The sequence below is a fragment of the Nyctereutes procyonoides genome, unplaced genomic scaffold (genome assembly GCF_905146905.1).
Source record: "Nyctereutes procyonoides isolate TBG_1078 unplaced genomic scaffold, NYPRO_anot_genome, whole genome shotgun sequence".
Classification (NCBI taxonomy): Eukaryota; Metazoa; Chordata; class Mammalia; order Carnivora; family Canidae; genus Nyctereutes; species Nyctereutes procyonoides.
Genome location: NW_026575020.1, coordinates 28,292,728 through 28,316,865, shown reverse-complemented (window position 1 = coordinate 28,316,865; position 24,138 = coordinate 28,292,728). Strand labels below are relative to the sequence as shown.

The 24,138-nt window shown below is 41.2% G+C and overlaps 1 protein-coding gene across 3 annotated transcripts in view; it reads left to right on the top strand.

Annotated features, from left to right (window-relative positions):
- SMG6 (SMG6 nonsense mediated mRNA decay factor) overlaps positions 1–24,138 on the top strand; it is a 238,147-nt gene that overhangs the window by 34,954 nt on the left and 179,055 nt on the right. For all 3 annotated transcript variants that reach the window (XM_055325373.1, XM_055325365.1, XM_055325355.1), the window contains 2 exons: positions 15,590–15,651; positions 22,431–22,576. In XM_055325373.1, coding sequence (XP_055181348.1) covers positions 15,590–15,651; positions 22,431–22,576 — 208 coding nt within the window. The remainder of the gene's footprint in view (positions 1–15,589; positions 15,652–22,430; positions 22,577–24,138) is intronic.

Here is a 24,138-nt window from a genome sequence, read left to right as displayed (position 1 = left end):
CCCTTTACAGAAAAAGTTTGCTGACCACTGCTCTAGAATGGGAAGGGTGAAGGCAGTTCCTTCATTTAGGACATTGATTGTTACTAAGGGTGTTTTTGCCTTTTGTGGGGAGGGCAGTTCCTCACTTTCTGAGACTGTCACTGCAGGATGTTTAGCATTCCTGGCCCTGCCCACTAGATACCATTAGTGACACCCACACATTTCTAAGCACTCCCTGGAAGGAGTGCTACCATTCTGGTTGAGAATCACTGATACCGGAGCTTGATGAGATCAAAAACACCCTTGTTAAGGTTTCCTCTCTCATTTCCTCTTAGTCAGAGAGACAGGTTCGGGATTTGGCTCTTTAAGGCATAGGATTGACCATAGTGAGAGAGAACGTAACTAGTGGAATAGGGAGAGTTCTCAGCAGGGTAGAATAAAAAGGTTTTAAGGAGGCCATTTTTTTTTAAAGATTTTATTTATTTATTCATGAGAGACAGAGAGAGAGAGAGAGAGAGAGAGAGAGAGGCAGAGACACAGGGAGAGGGAGAAGCAGGCTCCATGCAGGGAGCCCAACGTGGGACTCAATCCCCGGTCTCCAGGATCACAACCTGGGCTGAAGGCAGCGCGAAACCACTGAGCCACTCGGGCTGCCCTAAGGAGGCCATTTAATGAATATGTTGCATATATGCCCTTAAAGAATTGTTCAGATTGATGTATAATTTACGAAAGTTTTGTTTGATGTTGCACATGCTTTGTAAAGCTTGTTTCCTTCTTTCTTTTCTTTTCTTTTCTTTTTTTTTTTTTTTCTTTTCTTTTTTTTAAAGCCTGTTTCTTTCTATGTCAGAGGAAGAGTGGCCATCTTTGGCCTTAATGTCCAGATGATTTTGAGATCTGTGGGAAATCTATATGGTATATTTGAGAGACTTGTTCAAAGCCAATGTAAGGACATAGTTTTGGCATCTTGTGAATAACCTGATATCCAGATTTAAGCCAGAACTCTGGGGTTGGAGAATTTTCCAGCCTGGGAGAGTTGACTGAGAAAAGTCCTCCTTTGGCTCCTTACCAAGTTAGACAAGGGAGCAATCAGCTGCTGAGTTCTAGCCAACTGGAATGTATGTGAGGGTGTATATAAATCGTCCCCCTTAGGATCCAGTTCCCAGTTTGTGAAGAGCCTTCCAAATAAGAATGAGACCCTTACATAGGATCCTTGTCACTCTGCAGCTGCTTTAGGAAGGAATAAAGTAGTGATTTGGTGTTACTGTGGGAGCAGCTCATTTTATATAGTAACATACTGCCTGTTGTGTAGGACAAGAGATTGTACTGAACTTTTCGTTTTTCCCCTGTTGCCTTTCTCACTAATTGCCTATATCGTTTTTTGTTTCTGACCATACTCTTGGGGAGGTGTATCTGCAGTTGTATCATTCTGTAATCCCTCTCTACTCTTAAAGGTTCCAGAATTTCATCTGTCTACTGTGTTTTCACTGTCTTGTATGTAATGGTTGGGCTAAGATAGAGAATATGAAAATGTTGTTTTCTTGGCTGATGATCTTTTCCCAGTCGGCAGACTATTTGTTGGGCTTCAGGGGGAAACTCCAGGATTTTCCCTCTCTTGGAAGCCTTTTGCTTTACTCATAAATATTTAATATTGAAGTATTGCTCAATTTTATATTTTCCAAGTATTACTGTATGGACATTAGACCAAAAGGAACTTAAAATACTGTGGAGACTCTTTGATACTTGAGTCTCTAGAAAATGTATTTACCACACATTTTTATTTTTGAGAGTTTCACTAATTATTCAGATTGTCTTCCATCTGTCCACTGATCTAGAACTTAATTGAATATCTGTTATGGAAATCACTAGGCATTTCCTGCTATTGTTCTCTCCATGCCATTCATGCCTAGAACCATCAGAGAACTGTGTACTTGGATGTAATATATTGGTCCCTAATAGTATTGCTTTGACCAAATTATACTTTGGTGTAAGGTCATCAGCTTACATTAAGATAGGTAATAGTAAAGAGGTGTACGGAATCATTGCTATTTGTGCCACAGGGCATCTTCTTTCTAGAAACCCATGGGAGAGATTTCTGCTTTTAGTATCAAGAGATAGTCATGCTGTGTGCATTTTTTAAATTCAACTTCATGCACATTTATGAATTTGTTTTTAAGAATAATTCTGTCTTAATTGTCCCAGATGTTAGCATCAAACTTGTAACTTCCTTTAATAAATGTGAAGGACTTTCTGGCATGCATTTTGTGTCTTGTCCTTACTAATAGTGACTTCTGATCTTTTTCTCTTTTGTTCCTCTTTCTCAGTTTCAATTTATTTTATGCTGCAGTATGGTATATACCTTTGTACATTGCCTTAAATAACAGTTCTATATGGACTTTTTCTCTTGCTTATTCAGTTGTGTAAAACCTCTTTCTCAGGTAAGCTAGTCCTCTTCTAAGGGGATAAAGGTTTTCCCTGTCCCCTTTATATGTTAATCGTTATCCTAGGCAGTGCATGCAGAAAGGTAAGTGATACTGATCTTTCCCTCAAAATACAGTCTAGTAGGAAAAATAGATAGTAAATAAATACTTGAAAAAAGTGTTAAAAAGGCGATAATAGAAATATGTACACTGTACAGGGATAATACAGAGGAGAAAGACATTAACTCATGAACAGGGAAAGCTACCTAGAAAGATGATCTGTCCTTACTTTTGAAGGATGAAAGAAGTTCTTTAGGTATATAGGAGTAGCCAGCTTTTCTGGCAGAAGGAACAAATAGGTAAAAATATGGTGTGGTTAGAAACTACAAGTGGTTGCTCCTGGGATTCCTAGCCAAGAGTCTGTAATTAGAGTATCTTAGGCCATGTTATAGACATCCAAATTGATGCTATTTAATCAGTCAGCTGTAGTTGAAGATTCATCACAAAGTAGATACTTTGGGCTTTTGATTTGGCTCAAGCTTAGAAGTGGATCCTTCAAATAGTTCTCTGCTTTATTTTATGCATTAGCAAAAGTTGAGTCATCCTAAAGTCATGCCTTCTATCATTCTGGGAAGCTTTCTGAGCCAAGGCCATTTTGGCTTAGGAAGAAGTTATGTTTTGTGTTGTAACCATTGGCAATAAGTCCTTTTCTTGCCCTGCACACGCACAGTAGGACTGCAGGTACTGAAGCACATGGGAAGGAGGAGCTGGGATAATACCCTCTGTGGATTTATGCTTTTCTGGGGTGTTTCTTGGTAAGGATCCTAAAACTTTACTCTGTCAAATGAGATTCTGAGCTGACTTGTGCTACAAATCTCTGAGATACTAGGTCCTAATTTGTAAAGCAAACTATGTGTAAGTCAGTTGACATTCTCTCTGAGGAATTTTTTTGGCAGATTTTCCTTTAAACTTCTGGACAGGTCTGTAAAACAGTATGGCTTTTTAAAATACTTTGAAGTGACACATATCAAAAGGTTGAATAAGGCACTAATAGATGCCCTCAGTGTTTTCAATAAACTGTCCCTGTGGCTAATGGAGACTAGGACTTCTATCTTCTGGAATACATTCTTAAATTGTTTTTTATTTCTGTGAACACATTTCTTAATTTCTTTATTTCTGCGTCTGTAAAATAGGACTCTGGTCTGCACTATCAATAGATCTGGTATTTGACACCAGTGTAGCTTTTTGCACATAGGTGGAGCCCCAAACTTTTAGCATAGTCACCTTCATTTCTATCACTTCAGAGTTAGAATCTTGGTGTGGGGGTTAGGGGTTACTGGCCATGGAAAAAGGATTTTTGTGGAATAGCAGAAAAGATTGTGGTAATTAAAAAAAATTTTTTTTTTAGAGATTTTATTTATTCATGAGAGACACACACAGAGAGAGAGAGAGAAAGAGAGAGAGAGAGGCAGAGACACAGGCAGAGGGAGAAGAGGCTCCATGCAGGAAGCCCAATGCGGGACTTGAATCTGGATCTCCAGGAGCACGCCCTGAGCCAAAGGCAGATGCTCAACCATTGAGCCACCCAGGCGTCCCCCCAGAAAAACTCTTAATACGAAGTAAAATACATATGGAAAAGTGTACATATCAAAGCCATTTGAATAGTGATGGGGACAGAGCATTGTAAGTTAGGAAGAAGTTGATGCTCATGTTTTCCCTGGTTAATATGTTCTGCTATGCTAAGATTGATTTTTTTCATGGTGAGAGAAGGAAAGGAGACTTGGGCCAAAGGTAAGAGATTTAAAGGTGTTTGCCCCGTCATTAGAACAAGATATTTTGGGTCTGGAAACAAGCACAGAAAAGACACAACTGACATAAGCTAGATAGAAGCAGGCCTTGCCTTCGGTCATGGAGAGACTGAGTTTCTCACCAAAAGTGCTGTGGTTTTTGGCCTTAATGCTGAACAATCTGGCTGTGGGGGACTAGGGATAGAGTGTGCATCTTAGCCCACTTGCTTCTGGAGACACTTGGAGCCAGCTGGAATGCAGAACCTCAGAAGTTCCATGCTGCCATGTTTATAGTTTTGTCTCTGGGGTTCAGGTAAAATGCCAGGCTGTACCAGGTCATGTTGTCTGTGTGTAACCTAGTTTTGGTCTAACAGTTTTCTTCTCTTTTTGCTGCTCGCTGAAAGTGAGGTAGAGGTGTCTCTGTTGATAAAGAACAGATACAGAAGTTTGCATCCAAACCTGAATAAACCATTTTTAACTTGAAACACTTTTCCTAGGAGTTGATGCACCAGAATCCTTCCCTTATTTGGTGCCCTGCTTAAATCTGAAGCTTGCATGAGGTTGCCAGAGCTCTGTGTATGCTGATTATTTGCTTTTTGGTACCCACAGCAGAGTGGTTTGTGAAACCTTCTTTGTGACCACATCTTTCTTAACCTGAAGCTTTGTTCTCCTTTGAGTTCTTAGATTAGTTCTTGCTCCTCCCTTTCCTGAGAGATTCAGGGGTTTTCCTGTATTGTGGTAGGTGGGTAGGCAGGAGGGTATGTTTTCAGATATTTTTTCTGGATTATGCACAGTCCCTTGATGGTGTGTGAAAGTACACATTCTTTGACTCTTGAAGAACTATTTCTCTACTAACCAGGTAGTTTGTGGACCATCTAGAAAAAATATTAGGGTTTTTATTTTAATAGTTCTATTACTGCTGTTTCACTGGTATGGAAAGCAAGCTTTTTTTATTCAGTTTTCTCACTTTTTTCTTTTTTGGCTGGCATTATGCTAGGGTGCATTTGGGTTTTTTTTTGTTTTTGTTTTTGTTTTTAAGATCTTATTTATTTGAGAGAGAGAAAGAGAGTGTGTGTGCATGAGAGAGCTTGAGCAGGAGGGAGGGGCTAAGGGAGAGGGAAAAGCAGACTCCCTGGCTGAGCAGGGAGCCTGATGTAGAACTTGATCCAGGATTCTGGGATCATGACCTGAGCCAAAGGCAGATGCTAAACTGACTGAGCTACTCAGGCACCCCTAGGCTGTATCTATTAAAGTGCTTCCACTGACTTGCAAGATATGATGTGGGCTGGAAGTATCTACTTCCCTTAATTTGTAAGACTTCTTAGTTGGTTTGAGCTAGTGGTCTCTTAGTGAATGATAGCTAGAGCCATTGGTGGGTTTTTGCTTGGGGTTACTTTAGCTTTTGGCCTTTATAAACATCTTTGGTGGCTGTCTTGGGTCTGCCAAAAAGATTGCCTTCTTTAATGGTGAAAGATTAAGAGCTCAGACTCTGGAGCCAGACTGCCTGGGTTAACCTTAGGCCAAGTCACTTAACCTGTCTGTTGCTCTATTTCCTCATCTGTAATATAGAAATTATAGTATTACTGAACTCGTGAGATTGTTGTAAGGTTAAATGAGTTAATAGACAAGATGCTTAGAATAGTGCCTTATGCATAGCAGGTGCTGTATAAGTTTGGACTATTATTATTAAGGTGCTTGGGTGCGTCACACTTGTTCAGCTAGAAAAACTTGAATTCTTATTATCTGAATTATGTTTAGTAGCCTGGGGTACTTTTGACTCCTAAAGCACAGAGCCAGTTCTGTAAATTCAGCTTGTCCTCAGTTGGGGGTTGCCTCCAAGCTTCTGAAAGGTATAGTCCAGTAAGGTGTTAGATCACACTCCCCTTGCTCTGTGGATTATAAACTGGGTAGAAGAGTAGGATACTGCATAGGTTCTCCAGTTCTTCGTTCTCATTGGCTGAGCCTTATTTGTGCTTTTTTTTTTTAAAGATTTTATTTATTTATTCACGACAGACACAGAGACAGACACAGGCAGAGGAAGAAGCAGGCCCCACGCAGGGAGCCTGACATGGGCTCGATCCCGGGTCTCCAGGATCACACCCCGGGCTGAAGGCAGCGCTAAACTGCTGGGCCACCGGGGCTGCCCTAAGGTTTTATTTTTAAGTAATTTCTGTACCCACCCAACATGGGCCTTGAACCTCCCCAACTGAGCCAGCTCAGTGCCCTGGCCTTTTCTTTTATTTTGAATTTAACTGTGGTCTCTTTTTGTCCAGTCTCTTGGGCTGGAATGTAGGAGATGGAATTGCTATTACTCAGGATCAGAATCCTTAATTCCTGATAGAACTCTGTTTTTCTTTGAATACCTTTGTCTGGGTTTTGTCAAATTATCCTCCAAAAAGAACTAGATTTAAATTCTCATAAATAGTCATGAGTATGTTACTTCCCTGCAGCATTAATATTAGTACTGCACTATTTTTCTGGAGAGTTTAGTGTGTAGCACCTGGATAGTCTATTTAATCACCATCAAATCTGTGTTTTATATGTTCTTCAGTCACTTATTGAATCATGTACTTAACTACCAGCCACCATGCTAGGCCATTTAAAATAATTGAAAGGAAATAAGAATATCTGAATTATCTCTAAAAATGAAATCAGGGACCCCTGGGTGGTGCAGCGGTTTGGCGCCTGCCTTTGGCCCAGGGTGCGATCCTGGAGACCCGGGATCAAATCCCACGTCGGGCTCCCGGTGCATGGAACCTGCTTCTCCCTCTGCCTATGTCTCTGCCTCTCTCTCTCTCTCTCTGTGTGTGACTATCGTAAATAAATAATAATTTAAAAAAATGAAATCAGTGTTTCATTTGGTTTAGGACTTTTTCTAAAGATTCATACTTGGTTTGATGCCACTGCTGGTCTCTGTAGGTGGAGTTATTTAGAACTAGAACCTCTGGGAGTTAGGGACAGGAATCTGTCTGAGTATGGAATAACCATTTCCTTTATCTTCTCTCTCTTTTCTGTCTTCATTGCCATTGGGTGATTACAGTAGCTTTTTAAAAAAAAATTATTTGAGAGAGCAAGCATGAGTGGAGGGTAGTGGCAGAAGGAGAGGGAGAAGCAGACTCCCTGCTGAGCAGGGAACAGAAATATCGGGCTTGATCCCAGGAACCCAAGATCATATCCTGAGCTGATGAGGTCAGATGTCTAACCAACTGAGCCATACAGGCGCCCCTTAGAGTAGCTTCTTCTTCTTTTTTTTTTTTTAAAGATAGATAGATTTATTTATTTATTTATTTATTTATTTATTTATTTATTTATTTATTTATTTTATTTATTATGATAGACATAGAGAGAGACAGACAGAGGCACAGGAGGAGGGAGAAGCAGGCTCCATGCTGGGAGCCTGATGTGGGACTCGATCCCAGGTCTCCAGGATCACACCCTGGGCCAAAGGCAGGCGCTAAACCACTGAGCCACCCGGGGATCCCTAGAGTAGCTTCTTTTTTTTTTTTTTTTTAAAGATTTTATTTATTTATTCATAGACACAGAGAGAGAGAGAGGCAGAGACACAGGCAGAGGGAGAAGCAGGCTCCATGCAGGGAGCCCGATGTGGGACTTGATCCTGGGTCTCCAGGATCACACCTCAGGCTGCAGGCGGCACCAAACCGCTGCGCCACCAGGCTGCCCCCTTAGAGTAGCTTCTTAACTGGTCTCCTAGACTCCACACATTTGACCCCTGGCCAGTTCCCCCCAGCCCTGCCAAATTTTTTTTTTAAGATTTTATTTATTTATTTATTTATGAGAGACATAGACAGAGGGAGAAGCAGGCTCCCTGTGGGGAGCCTGATGCGGGACTCGATCCCCAGATGCCAGGGATCACGCCCTGAGCCGAAGGCAGACGCTCAACTGCTGAGCCATCCAGGTGTCCCTACCCCACCAGAATTTCTAAATAGTAGCCAGCATGTCTTTCCAAAAATGGAGATTTGCTCATGTCACTTCCCTGTTCAATACTTGTCAGTAGTTTAAGATCAGACTCTTTACTAAGGAGTACAACTTCTACATCTTGGCTCAACCTATTTCTCCAGCCTCCCTCTTACAGAATCACTTACCTGCTCATGCCAGTCTACCACATACCACCCTTGGGACCACCACACATGCTGTTCCATTTACTTATGACACATAGGCAAAACTCCCTACCTGCTCCCAAACCAACTATTTACTCAGCATTCAGGTTTCAACTCAAAGATCTCTTCCTCTGCTATCTCTGATGCCCCTGCTATGGAAATATAGAGCATCCTGTATGTCCCTAATTATGGTACTTTATTAATGTCACCCACAGAGCGGGGATCATCTCTGCCTCTGTTCTTGGTTTGTGTAGTGTCATGTAAATAGAAGGTGCCAGTTAGTTTTTGTTGGATGAATAAATGACCTTAGCACCCTCACACTCTGTCAACCCATTCATTTGTAAGATGGGCTGAGCTTGTGTATGTGCCTTTGGAGAATATTTTTCTGGTTGCCCACCTGATCACTGAGTGGGAGCTTCAGCCATTTCCTCGTCTCTCACTTTGTGCAGTGCAGGCACAGGGTGTCCCAGCTCACCGACTTTTCAGGTGGATGGGCATGAGAGTTCCCAGGCACTGAGAGAGATGAATCAGAAAGAAGAGTCATTCAGAAAGTAGCCCAGTCAGAGCAACAGTGCTGCCCTTTGGCTGAACTTTCTCTCTTTCTCTGTATACCTTTAGATAACAGGCTGGTGGCACTTTTGAGCTGGTTGTTATGGATTGTCAGACCATAGCACAGGGATTCATAAACCTTAATCTGGCACTTTCCCTCGATTATGGATGTTTTGGGAAGTGTCCAGGGGCCCTCTGGCCTAAGTAAAAACTTTATTGGCTTTAGATATGTTCTCTTTCCACTTGGCTACTTAGCCCCATAGTGGCATCGAAAGTAGAAACCTGGAGGGCCCCATTTATGTTTCTTTGTTGCCTTTGGGGCATTTGAGTTCAAAAGCTTTGAGAACACTCTTTTGGCATTTGGTGAGTTTTTTGCTATCATAGAATAGGATGGTGCTTATTCAAAAGCTGGCAGGAAAGGTTAGATTTAGTTAGAATCATACATTTGTGGGCTTTTTAGAATTGGAAGGAACACTGACTGTAGACTGGTGATTCCCTCCTCCTCACTACCCTTCTTCACTTGTCAGCCCATGAGAATCATTGCTGTTTCCAATACATGTGTGTGGTAGCCCTCAAGTATTGTGCAGATAGAAAAATATTTTGAGACCCTAGAGTTATATAAATCTAGGCAAGGGATCAGCAGGCTTTTTCTGTAAAGGGTCAGATAGTATATATTTTACTATTTGGGGGCTATATCCTCTACTGAAATTATTCACCTTGCCATTGTAGGGGTAGCCACAGGCAAGATGTAAACAAGTGAGTGTGGCTGTGTTTCAATAGAACTTTACGGATGTTGAAGTGCAGATTAGTCACAAACTCAGGGTTCCTTTTTTCCTTTTTTTTTTTTTTTTTGAAAGGGAAACTTTATTGAGGCCCTAAGGCTTTGGGGCTCGGCAGGAGTCCTCCCTGGGGGCAAAGGAAGAGCTGGTGGAAGGGCCTTATTTGACCTTCTTGGGGCGCAGGTTGTTGGTGTGGCCACACTTCTTGTGGCAGGTGAGCATAACACTCATGGTAGATCGTTTTGTAGCAGTTCTATATCTGGGCCAGCTAGTGGAGGGATGGCTCAATGATACAACTTCACAGGCGAAGCACCAAGTGCAGGGGGGACTTTCTAGATATTGTGGTCTGAGAGTGTGGCCATCGTCCAGCTGTTTGCCCGCAAAAAATGAGATGCTGGTTGGGCAAGATGCCCTCCTTGTTTTGGGTTTTCGCTTGGATTTTTGATATTTTCAATGGTGTCACTGGGCCCGACCTCGAGGGTGATGGTCTTTCCCATTAGGGTCTTCACAAAGGTCTGCATGTCTGTGTCTACTGTAAGACTGGTGCCACCAAACCGTTTCATCACCTCATTGAAGAGAAAGAGTGGGGTTCCTTCTTTTCCTTATATCTAGTGCCAATTTCCCTCCTGAGAGCCAGCTGGGCACTCTAAGTTCTGCTGTCCCTCTGCTTGTTGGCTGGGTTTTCTGGAGCTGACTGCTGATTTGACATTTAGCCTAATTTCCCTCCAGTCTCCCTGCTTTAAAGAGAGATAATAAAGTAATAGCAAGTAAATTGCTTTAACGTAAGTAAGACTTTGTTGAGGCAGCACTAAGCTGCAGTGTGAGGATGAGAGCCATTATTTCAAGGGGTATGGAAGAGGTGGTTTTAAGAGACATATTTTACACTTGAATTCACATGGCTCAGATCCAGCTGTCTAAGTAGGACATCTCTACATGGAATTTGTGCTGAATTAGAACTAATTGAGCTGTCATTTTGCCCAGAGTAGTTCAGGGGTAGGAGAAACTAAAGGTGACAAGTAATCAGTGTCCCTACTCTACCTCAGCCTTGGTTTGGTCCAGGTAAGAAATGGAAGGATTGATTTTGATTTGCTCTGTTCTTCCTATGAGACATTTAAGTCGCACTACCTGGCTTGCCTATACTTCTTTCTTTATGTGTATCCTGGAAGGAGGAATACTGAAAGTCCTACTGAATAATTAATTAAATTTATTTATTTGAGACAGGGAGCGCTCATGCACAAGCAGCCAGGAGGGGCAGGGGGAGAAGGAGAAGCTACTCCCCACTGAACAGGGAGCTCAGCGTGGGTTTCAGGACCCCAAGATCACAACCCAAGCCAAAAGCAGATGTTTAAATGAGCCACCCAGACAACCTATGAATAATTTTTACCTTTACTAAATGAGTATTGCATTACTGACTTACTGATAGACTTCCACATTTATGTGGCAGGCTCCCTTTCCTCACTTTGTCTTTTCCTTAGATCTTACCTTCAAAGACTTTCCTGATTGAGGGATAGTAACAATAAGGGAAACATAATGTCTCCTGATACCTTCATAGCCAGTGGGCCTTGTCTTAGGATTTGGAGCATAAATGGGAAGTTGGCAAGTTGGCATATTATTTATCTTTTGTTTTTGGACAAGTTCCTTGGCACTGCTGATCCTGTCTTGTTGGTTTGTTCTTGATCGTGCCTGGGATAGGAGGAGCACAGGGATGAAAGTGTACAGCATCACCTCTGTGCTCACATTTTCCTGTACCCTATGATCTCAGTGCTTTATGGAGATGGTAGATGGGCTTTGGTTGCATGCTCTGAAAGTCCTGGACATTTACTAACAGGTACCATTGAAATTTGGGTTTCCACCTATGTTGGCTCCTATCTAAGAGAATAGATCCCCCTTTTTAAAACATAACAAAGTTATGGGGTTTTTTTGTTGTTTGTTTTTTTTAATATTTGGCATATCTGTAGAGGTGCTCCACATGGATAAATTAAGAGAATGATAATTTATGCTCCCCACAACACTGTAAAAATGCACACTGGCATTTCTTTTAGTGCTGAGTACTCTTACTATCTTTAAAATGATTCACTTCTCAGAAATTCAATTTTCCACACAGGTATTCAGAAGGAGGAGCAGCTGTTTAGGAATTGAAATTGGGCATATTTTGGAATTCTTACCTCCTGTGTTGTATTGCTGCCTCTAAGCAGCTTCTTCTTTGCTCCATAGTTCACAAAGTACTTAGGCAGTTCTGGCTGACAGTTACCAGGGCTTACATAAAATATTTACTCCTCAGAATGCTTTACTTTGTATTATTTTGTTTTATTCTTTTTAAGCTCTTGAGTTAGATGGCGGTGGAGATTCTAATTTTATAGTTGAGTAACAACCCACACCATTTCACTCATAATTCCATAGTTAATGGCAGGACAGACTTTATTGTGAGGATCCAGAGACCTACCCATCTAGCTATTGCCATTAGTGTCTTTTTGGGTCATTGCTTTAGATGGTTTATAAAAGACTCAAGAATCCGTTGTGAATTGATTTTGGACTTGAACTGAAGAGCCAAGAGCCTTAATAACTCTCATATTGGCTGTCAGGGTATACCCAAGAAGCATTTTTAGTTTTTGGTGAACAGTATGTAAATATGTGAGGAAGATCTGGAGGCAGATAGTCTCACCATTCAAAGAGTAACATTTCTTTCTGTACCCTAGTGAGACCATTGTATTGTTAAGAACCAAAAGTTGCCAAAATGGAAGCCGTTACCGGGTGATGTGTTGTTAGAGAGGGAGGAAGCTTAGACTAAAACTTTCCTACTATGGACTTGGTATCAGTTGTTTTCCAAAAATTTTCCTGGAGTACTAGCTGACTTCATATTCTTACATGCAGTGTTGCTTAGGCCCATTTGATCAATGTAGAATAAATCTATTTCTTCAATAGAATAGGCCTTACCTCTCTCTATCGTGTATCTGCATTTTTAACTTTTTTCTGACTTGAAGTATTGTTGATGACTTTAAAGAGAAACTATGTTTAGAGTGACAGATACTTTCAGACTAAAAATAAAACAGTGGTTCTTATTAACCAAGGTCAGGGAGAATGTGTGTACAGTTTGAAAAAGTTCCCTAAGATTTCCTTCACTTTCACTAGTTGCTAAATACAGTTGAAATATAACTGCTAAATACAGTTGAAATATAATAATGGCAAATATAAATGGACTTCATTTACTGCCCTAAGTGAAGGGTATTTGGGAAATATGGATAGAACTACTGTATTTTTTTTTTAAGACTTTGTTTATTTAGAGAGAGCTTGAGCTGGGAGGAGGCACAGAGGGAGAGGGAGAGAAAGAATCTCCAGCAGACTCCATGCTGAGCATAGAGCCTGATGCAGGGCTTGATTCCACGATCTTGAGATCATGGCCTGAGCCAAAATTAAGAGTGGAAGCCCACCCCGCTGAGCCACCCAAGCTCCCTGATAGAACCACAGTATTAAGAAAGCTTCTCAGTGCTCTTAATTTTAACCCAAGAGATATTGTGGGTTGTACAGTATGAGTTTCCTACCTCATGGGAAAACTTAAAAGTAAAACTGAAGTGCTTTTTAGTTACTCTTACTCCCTCATTATCCCTTCCTTTATGTATAGTCTCATCAGTTCTCTTCCTGAGATACTTGTAGTACAGGGGAAGAAAAACTTTTTTTGAAATTGGAAAACTTGGGTTCCAGTTCTAATTCTTCCATTTGCTGGTTTAAATTGCTTAAATTTCTGAGCTGCCTTGGGGCTTGGAGAAGGGTAATTAGCTTGGATGAGGGGAGTTAGTATCGTTCTGTGCCTACCAGAGTACCCTATATGTATAAGTATAACCAGCTTTCCTCCTGGTTATTCTCAGCTGTAAGAAAGGGATAATTGAGCAAAAATAGGAATAGAGAGAGAAAATAATACATTTTTACCTTTTTATTTTATTTTACATTTTTATCTTGGAAAAATTTTATATCTATAGAAAAGTTGTAATAATCCAAGGAATTCTGCATATCCTTTACCCAGATTCTTCAGTTGTTAACATTTTACCACTTGCTTTGTCATTCATTGGGAGAGAGAATGTTCAGCTAAGAGCTGAGTGTTTATAGCATGTCAGGCATGTTTTTACTTGCCTTATGTCATACACCAATCCATTAACATATAGGTGCTGTTATTTCTGTTATGTAGAAAGAAAAACTTAGGGAGGTTAGATCAGTTGCCTGATATTCTACAGCAGGTAAATGGCAGGGGTTTGATAAAGTCCATGTTTTTCGCCACCTTCCTTTACTAGTGGAGCTAGAAACTTGCATTCTAGCCCAGGTTTTGCCACTAACAGTGATATGGTCAATGGCAGTTTATTTCACAGCAGTTCCTTTGTTTTCCAGCAGTTTCCCTTCTTTTCATGGAACCCAGTGTCCCTGGTCAAGAGTCACCTCACTGTAGAGACAGGTTACCATCAATGAAGTACCTTAAGCTTTTTTGCTATGTGAATCAATGCTCGATCTATTTATTGCTGATTAAATATAATTTAAGCAAAAAAAGAGACTAAAGCTTGTATAGTAGAGTTTGCTGTTGAAGTTACGGTGAGGTGTGAATACACTTCTTTACCCACACCTAGTTTCCATATGAAATACATAGAGCTGCCATGATTTAATTGGTGTTCTCTTTTGCAAGAGGGTAAACCAGAAGAGTTTGTCCTGTTGGGCAAAGTATCCAGGGTTTCTGGACTATTCCTTGCTCTGAGCACTCCCCTGAGATCAAGATACTTGACTCCTCTTTCTATTTGGCTAGAGGGCCCTGAGCATTTTGGTTCTAGGAAACTGGAGAAGGTGACAACAAGGTTTGGTCTTTAGATTACCTCCACTTTTTGTTTTTGAGTTGAATCTCTCCCCCCCCCCCACCTTTGGTTTGATCAGAGGAATCTTTCCCCTTGGTTTTGATAGAAGCATTTTCTGGAACCCTGAACTGAAGATTTTTAAATTTGGTAGCTCATGAGCTAGATGTGGCTGGGAAATGCGTGTTTTTGGCTTGCCTAATGTCTAATTTTTTTCCATTTGTAGCCAACATTTAAAAGACAGAGAGAGGGTTTCGCATAAAACCTAGCTTTTGGCTTTTCTTTAAAAGAGGGAGGGGAGAAGAGATGATGGTCTCTAGGCTTCCAAAGAGCAGAACTAGAGTGGAACAAGCAGTGAGCACTACTGTCTCTGGTAGCCTATTTTGTACCTGGTCCCTGTAGACATTTGAATTTTCAGCTCTAGACCTAGAGCTTGAATTTTTTTTAATAATTTTTTAAAAATATTTTTTTATTTATTCATGAGAGACACAGAAAGAGAGAGAGAGGCAGAGACACAGGCAGAGGGAGAAGCAGGCTCCATGTAGGGAGCCCGACATGGGACTCCATCCCAGGTCTCCAGGATCCCGCCCTCGGCTGAAGGCGGCGCTAAACCGCTGAGCCACCGGGGCTGCTGTAGAGCTTGAATTTTTGTCTTAAAAGCTGGAGAAGTACAATTTGATGAGTTAGCTAGTGCTGAGTTACTTTATTGGTGGTTACAATAGTCCTGCTTTCTTGGGTAGGTAGAAAAATAGCTTATAAATAAGATTAGGGACTTACAAAATTAAAGTATTTTTCCTATCTTTATCTCTGTTTCATTTCCATCATTGTGGGGCCAGAGTGACTGACTCCTGGATCGGAGAGCTGCCATCACTTCATTCCCTGCACACAGACACCACTGCCAGCAGAGGGTGCTGTCCACTCACCGAGCCTGCCGTCATGTTGGCTCAGCTGATCAGCTGCTGTTGGGCATGTGCCCTGGGTCTGTGTGAGACTTTGGGCATGTTCATTTGGTTCCCATCCCTAGTGCCCACCCCTTAGACCCTGGCCAGGTTATTGTGTCACTAGGGACTCTGTTCAGTAACAGGAAACTGGGGAAAGTTTAATTGTTTTCTCCTCTCTCTTTTTCCCATGCAGCTGAACAAAAGGTTCATCCTCAGTTTTCTCCATGCCCATGGGAAGCTGTTTACCCGGATTGGGTAAGTGTGCAGGATGTTTATTTTATTTTCCTACATTACAAGTCATTTTGGAATTTAATATTGTTAGCAACTAGACTGTGTTTGTAACTGAGGGCACAGGGTGTGAATTCTTAGAGGCCTCCACCTTCTCTTCACTCACTCTGCTCGTGAAGTTTGGGAAATACTATTCCGCATCTGTCTGTCTCTTCTTTCTCTACTAAAGCCCCTTTTTAAACACCCCCCCCCCACTTCTAATCGCTTTGGTTTCTCTTTCCTCTGCCTTCCAGCTCAGCCCCTAGTGAGCTCCTTAAGGAAGTCATACTCAGTCCCTGGTTACAGCTGCCAGGAGTCCTCCTTGGGGAGAATGGTATCCACTAATTGTCCCTTAAAGTGAAGAGTAACATTTTCTCTTTCTTCTGAACTATACTCCTTTCTCCTCTGCTCAGGTTCCTGCACCGTATTGCTGATCTCTTAATGCTAAGAGGTTTCTTTGGTTCCCCATCCGCCATGGATTTACATAGAAATCTCAGGGAAGGTGGTATGTGCAAAACCCTGTTACTTCCCATTAAATCCCTAGAAAGATGATGTTTTGATGTATCAAATGAGATCATGTTTTGGTGGATCATAGTTTTTCCTCACTGTATAAAACTAGTGATTGATCTTATAGCCTGATGAATGCCTGCACACCACAATAGAGGTGTATGCTAATGCTTCTGTAGTCTAGGAGATGAATAAGTGGCAGTACTCTCTGATAGGGCTTCTACTGTGTTTTCATATTTTCTCAGTTGGAGGTTTTATCATGAGCTACACTTGAAGGTGATATCTTTTGGATTATAGATTGTTGTTAGTGTTTCCCTCACCTTCTGTCATAGCCTTCTATCTGTAATGCTCTAGAAGGTTTCCTTAGTGGGAGAAGCTAAAAGTCTTTGTCCTTCAGGAATCCCTGTTCCATGGATGATGAACAAGAAAGCATGCTTAGTACATACTCATTTGTCATCAGCCTGGGCAAGAGTGACAGTGATGGCTAGCACAGGGGTAGTCTTGATTTTGAAATCGCTTGGGAAACTTGAAGTAGTGCCAACTGATGCATCTCTATTAGGAGAACTAAGTGTAAAGTAACTAACTTGGGGAAAGGAAATCAGGTGTGTCAGTAGCTCCTCCCTTTTCCCCACCCTCCCTGTAAGCTCTACCCTGGAGTTTTTACTCAAAATAGTTGCTATTTTGAGTAAAAATGGATAAACTAAAATAGATAAACTAAAAATAGATACACTATTGTATCCCTAGTGCCTGGCACACAGTAGGTACTCAGTAAATATTTGCTGTATGAATGAGTAAATCATTACAAGAAATGGATAGACTATGAAAGACTAGAAAGAAGGATCTAATGTTCTAGTAGGTTATAGTAGACCCAGGCCAATCACAAGTGGGTCATGTAAAGCTGAAGTTACAAGATGGGCAAGATAATATCAATGTCATTTCATATAATCACATCACAGCAAGAAACAACTATTATACTGCGCTTAAAATAGGAACTATGGCTCCTTTTTTTATCATCTTTTTTCTCAGATTTTTATCATCATTTTCTCATTTTTTCTCTCAAAAAAAAAATCTTTCTTACTACCTTCCTGCCTTTCTACTCTGTATTTCTCTCCTTTTTTCCTTTTCCTGTGTTCTTGTCCATTTTCACGTACTGTGGTGTTCTGAGTCAGTATTTTTCTACAGTTATATCATTGGTATTTTTGAGCCTTAATCATTCTTTGTTGTTGGAGGCTGTCCTGTGCATTGTAGGATGTTTAACAGCATCCCAGGCTTCCACACACTACATACCTGTAGTATCCCTTCCTCTCCTTACCAGTAATGACAATTACAAATGTCATCAGACAATGCCAAATGTTCCCTGGGAGGCAAAATTGCTCTGCATTGGGAACTACTGTTCTGTTAGAGATTTGGGGGGCTAAAGAAGTTATAAACTTGGTCTAGAATGTGGAAATATTTATAATATATTTTTGTCAAGTTTAAGTATTAGGTAGAATCTTACTTTTGTTCCCTTTAAAAATTCACATAGATACATAGATTTTGGAGGAACTTTGGGAAAGAACCACAATAATGACTAAAAAGCTAGAAAATTATTTCTGAGAGGAAAAATTAATCTTAACAAAATTAAGATAAGGGGAACCTGGCTGACTCAGTTGGGGGGGGGCATGCAACTCTTGATCTCAGGGTTGTAGGTTCAAGCCCCATCCTGGGTATAGAGATTGCTTAAAAATAAAATCTTAGACATACAAGAACAAGAAATTAAGGTTAAAAAAAGGTCTCTTTAGAGGTACCCTGTGTGGTACCCTGTGTTTAAAAGAGTCAACCAGATAGTTTTTATTTCTATAGAATGACAGCAAGAGAAAATAGGCTTATATTATAGCTAAAGAGATTTTGGGATAGGTGTAAGAAAATTTCACAGAGGGAATGTGTTTGGGAATTTTCTTCTCTGGAAGGCTTTAAAAAGGAATAGATAATCTCATTTGTCAGAAGTGGTTTGCTGTGGTCCAGGACATCTTCCATTCCTGCATATAGCATATTCTGTTGGCAAAAAGATAAGGCATAAGGCCAGTCTAGTTTCACCTTCATAAAAAATGAGTTACAGTTGTGTTCACATGAGGAAAATATATGTAAATTCTAGGCACTCTAGCCCCTTGGTAAGTATTCTTCTTGTGCTCTCCTGGAGGGAAAAGAATTGAGCCCCCATATTTATTCTGGAAGGCAGAAACAGCAGTAACTTCTATTGAGGAAAAAAAAAAAGTATAGTAATCTGTAAGACTAGAAAAACAGTGAGCCCAAGCCACACACAACAACATGGACTGTTGCCTAATTACCGAGAAGATGTGAAATGTGGGAGGCGTTGAAAACGAATTAAGAGTGAGGAGATTGTAATGGGGAGCAGCTGAAGACACATCCACTGTCCCGCCTGCCTTTTGGGAAAAGCCCCGGGTTGTATTGCTCTCTGGGCTTGTGCCTCCTCTGTGCCAGGTGTTCCAAATTGCGTCTGTACCCACTTGAATGCCTACTGCATGCAACACAAGTCTCCCTCCGTGTCCAGTGAAAAAGAGGTTCAGAGCAAAAGATGGAATTGGGTGCCAGAAAGAGTTTGTTTTTCACCTCTGACTAATTACAAGACCTCGAGAGGGAACAAGTAAAAGCCTCTTTGGGCTTCAGTTTCCATATCAGCAGTTTAAATAGATGATGTCCAAGGTCCATTCCAGTCCTTATGTCCTGTAGCACTATGATTTTTTTTCTCCTCTGTATCCTGTCACATGATTTAGTTGTGTTTGTTTTTGTTTAGCTACTGGATTTCTCCTATCTTGTTCAGTTTTTAAAAATGAAGAAGTTGAAAAAATTTAGGAAGCCTGATTCTTTTCTGCAGAGAATGTCATCTAGCCCAGCTGTGTTCCTCAGCATCTGAGAGGTTGGGTCCTGTCCCGTTAGTCACTGTCTGAGTCACTCCCACTCCTAGTTTAGGTCCTGGTGTTGTCCAAAAGACTGGTTTCTTGAAACTGCCATTCAAATGAGACAAGGTGTCTCTAGAGATCAGAAAGCAGTCACTTAAGTCTGCAAAAGGCTTATCCTGAAAATGATTGTATCTTCTGCAATTTTTAAGGATAGGGACAGAATCCTCTCAGACTCAGGCAGAGAATTCAGTCGGGAGTTCCGTATGGCTCCCACAGATGCTTGCTTTCCTGGTGAGAGGCAGATCAGACCTGTGCTTGAACTCCACTGAAGAGACTGGGAAACCGGCAGCCTGGAGACTTGATTTGTGACGAATACAGTCATTTTGCTTCCCATTATTGCCTTGGTTAAAGTTACCACTTTAGTTTTTACTTGCTTGCTTAGTCACGCTATTTGCACAGCTTCAAGTTCTCTTAGAATTCAAAGACTGATATATTTATTTTGGTCTTTGAATTGTGAAAAATGCAATGTTTATGTCTTGATTTATTTTTAAAATTATAAATGTTTTAAATACAAAAGCCAGACATATTCATTGTAGGGAAAATCTACTTACTGCATACAGTACTCATTGTAAAATATTAAGAAAACCCAGCAAAAGAAGAAATAAAAAATTACCCATCTTCTCACTCTCCAGAGATAACTTCCTCACACTTAACACTTGATGTATATTTTTATCTTTTTTATCTATACATATCATACATTTATTTTTACAAATATGCATAACAAATGATATTAAACTACTTTGTTTTCATTTAATATATATTGAACTTTTCCCCCATGTGATTAAAAATCTAATACAACTTTTAAAAACAGAATTTGAGCACTGGGTGTTATATGCTCCAATGTAACTGATGAATCACTAAGTTCTGCCTCTGAAGCTAATAATACACTATATGTTAATTAACTTGAGTTTAAATGAAAAATTAAAAAGAAATAATATTCAATTTTATGGATGTGCCATCTTAATGATCTGCGATTATTGGGCATTTGAGGCTGTTTCAATTTTTTTTTGTTATAAATTACCATCTTTTTATACTTTCCTCCTCTGCTACTACTGCTGTTACTTCTTTTATAATTTTATAAAACTTTAAACATAAATTTTACATTGTATTTATTTCCATTTTAGTATAATTTTTATTCTGTAATATTGAGTGGAGCAAAGAGAAAGACGTAAAACTATTTACAGGTAGTTTGAGGCCCGAATGCTGATTTTGTCACTAAAACTGGGAAGCAGAAACCCCATTACTGAGCTCTGAGGAAGGATCTTTTATCTGTGTATCCCTCAGTTATTGCCCAACAAAGCTGCTTTAGTCTGAGTGGATTCATCTTCTCAGAATTGAAGTTAATTCAACATTTATCCTTATATATTTGATTTTTCTTTTGTTTTAATCATGTTGAACTAGTTGAAAGGCAAAGGGAGGAGCTTTTATTTGTTTTTAAGTTAAAAAAAAAAAAAAGAAAAAAAGATGTGGCTATTTGACCTGATGCTCATTCGAGACTTCAGTCTGACCTGGGGAGTTATTGGAGTCCATTTTCATCCCAGGGAAGAGGCTTCCTCAGACACAGCTTCGAAGCAGGACTGTCCCACGTGACGCTTCCATCATGTCGTTCTGTGCTGGCTCTCCACTGCCTTTCAACGCTGAGACACATGGCTCTGAAACTTGCCTATTGTGACTGCTTTTCAAGCAGAGTGAACACTGCTATTCTCGTAATGAGAAGTGCTAGCCCCCCTCCCCACCTCTGACCAGAAAGAGTGCTGCACAGTGTCAAGATTTAAAATGAAACCTTTGTTATAGCCCATGGGGAAAAATGGATCCATTCCAGCCCCAAACATATCACTCTCTGCCATTCCAAACCTACCAAGTTTTAATGGTTCTGAAACTTTTGGAAGTAAAAACAAGGCTCTTTTTTTCCCTTGTTTTTTTGTGGAGGGACACTTAAAATGGCACGTTGGGGAAAAAAAATACATGGCATGGCATGTTTTGTGCCAATGAAAATGAGGAGCTCAGCAGAGAAGGGAACTGGAGTATAAACTGTAAATGACCCATAACTGTGGCATGACTCCTGGGTACCCAAAGGTCAGTAATAGGAGTTGCCATCCAAGGGCAGGGAAGGAATATTGCTAAGATGCCAGAAAGCTCTGGAGTTTTTTTCCTAACCTGGGGAGGGCACTACTCAGTGGGGGAAGGGCCAAGGTTCAGGTGAAAACCAAGGTTTAGGACTTGAAACCATTTTGTATCTTTTGAGAAGGATTCCCTTTCCTGTGGCTTTCCAGAAGCTATTTATTAATCCAGCCTGGAGCTGTTCCTCATGCCACCCCCCAGTGTACCACAAGGAGTTTGTTTGGGGGATGGGGGTAGAGGATGGATAAAAGATATTTTGCTGACCATGAATTGTTCAGCATGGCTCTAAGGCCCATGTGCCTGGTTTCTCTCTCTAGCACCAAGTTTGAATTTGCTTTTTATTTTCTGAGGACTTGAGCTGTGGTTTTTTCATGTTGCCAGAGGAGCTCCAGGCATGCACCACTGTTTGGGATCCAGTGGCCACATTTGGCAAGCGGTGGTTTGAATGACCTCTCTTTAGGAGCCCTAGGTCACTGGCGGGATTTCTACCTCCCTACATTACAGACTCTTCCTGTATTGGGAGTGGCAGTTGGCCAGGGCATTAGATTTCCACTGGCCTGAAAACATACAGACCCTGATGAGCAGAGACTTGTGAGAGGGAGAACAGCAACACAGGAAAGACTGAAACACATCATGGGGGCCCTTGGTCTAAGGTTTCTTTGAGGGGAAGTCTGGGATCCCTAGGTGGAACAATTAGTGCAATAGTACCTAAAAGATAGCAGCAGAACTATGTCTGGTTTCCTGAAGCAGAGCCTTGAGTGAAGACTCTCTAGATTCATGAACCTCTTTTTATAGAATACAGTTTTCATATCAGGGAGTTTGGGGAATATGTATGTTGTAGAGCTTTAAGGAAGTTTGTTCACTATTCACAAAAACTGAATGTTTCAGAGAGAAACTTTGATTTCAGCTTGAATCCAGTGATTGATTAGCAGGGGTTAGGAAATAGCATACCAAAGCCTAATAGTTCATAGTGATATATCCAGAGGTTGAGTTGTTTCCATCTCTGATCCCTGATCAATTCTTTCTTTTAAATGTGGTCACAACCTTAGGATACCAGGAAGGTTTGTGAAAGAAAATGCCCTAGGCATTAATAGGGTGAGGTGGGGTGAGAATTTGCACGTGTGCACACCAACCGCTCTTGGGCACGTGCCTCCCTGAATGAGCTGGCTGTATTTGCAGGATGGAGACATTCCCTGCGGTGGCTGAGAAAGTCCTCAAGGAATTCCAGGTGCTGCTGCAGCACAGCCCACCTCCTATTGGAAGTACCCGCATGCTGCAGCTTATGACCATCAACATGTTTGCTGTACACAACTCTCAGCTGAAAGGTAAGGAATGGCTGGCGTCTTTATCTACACAGATAAAGCTGAATCTGGCTGCTTTCCAATGCTACTATACCACTACATTCCCCCTTATACACATGCGTGTGTGTACACACACACACACACCACCCCTATCATTGCTTCTCAGATTTTTAATTTACTCTCTGAAATCTGTATGACTCTCTAGTGCTTGGGTGGGATGAAAGGAAGGAATCATGGGTATAGAGCTTAATTTGCAACCCAGAGATGCTGTTGCACATCTGGCCATGCTAAAGCCAGCAGCAAGGCCTCTTGGAGGCTACAGACCCAGAGCCTCTCCCAGGGGAGAGGCATTGCTGAAATGTTTCATTGCAGAGACCATACGCTTGGCAGGGATTGGGAATAGCTGTTTCTGGACTCATGTACCCTGTTTGTTCAGTATGGAAAAGTCTAGTTCCCTATGGGCTATCCCTTGTGGGAGCCTGCCAGGGAGTATGAACAGTGAATTGATGAGCTTTGGTGACTCAGACTGGAAGCACAAAAATCACCAGGCCTAGAATTTGGCTATTATACTGGTGTCCATTTGAAATGCTTTTCTGAACACTGGGTTTTTTTTACATGGGGGGGGGTTGAGGGAGGGGCTGACTGTCAGGATTTTTAAATGTTCTGATGACCAAGGTCACTGTTGAAGGATGTTACCAGGATCACTTCCCTCCCCTCCACCCCCCTTAGGTAAGGATGATGTGGTTTGACTTGACAGAAATATGTAGCATGAGGGTGACATTGTTTTGTGTGTTTATTTGGCCCACACTGCCAAAGAATTGTTTCAGAGCATTGACAGAGAGTGTTTGGTCTCAGGACTGGAAGGTTGTTATCTGAAATGCCAAGAAGTGGAAATTATCCTCTGCAGATTCTATTGTAAAACAGACCTGGCCTTTCTGAGCAGAGTGTTGTCACTAGTTCTCTTGTTGCATCTTTTCTCACTCTGAAGTTGATTTATTTCCCTTCCCATTTGTACTTGGGGGTTATGCCTCAGTTTACTGGTGTTGAAGGTGGAGGATTTCTCCCCTGATGAGTGTATGTGCCACACTTTCCCTTGAAATTTAGCTCCTCCTGGGACTCTTTCTGTAAGTCCTCTGCTAGTCTGCCTGGGTTTTCAATCATACGTGAATCTTAGAGGATACTCTCCTCTTGTGCTGCCTGCTACAGCGTTTAGAATTCCCAGCAGAAGTCTAGATGCAGAGACTTAGGTGCCTTTTTGAGCTTGGCTAATTATTCCTGAGAATACCTGTGAGGAAGCATGCAATCTTGAGGGGCAGTAGTGGTTTCCAGGAAGGAGGAAATAAAGTTTGTGAAGTGCTGTCATGGTGAGCTATGAAGTCCAAAGGGGAGGGAGATTGATTCGTTCATCATTACTCTGCTGGTTCTCCTACCAAGTGGGAAGCTCACTGGTCAGAAGATGGGGCCTCCTGTGGTGCCCTCCTATTTATTTGCCTGCCTCCCTGTAACAGCAGGAAACAGAATTAAAAAGTGAGTTGCCTGTCACAGAACTGCAGCCCCTGTCACAATCATTCCATCCTCAAGTGACC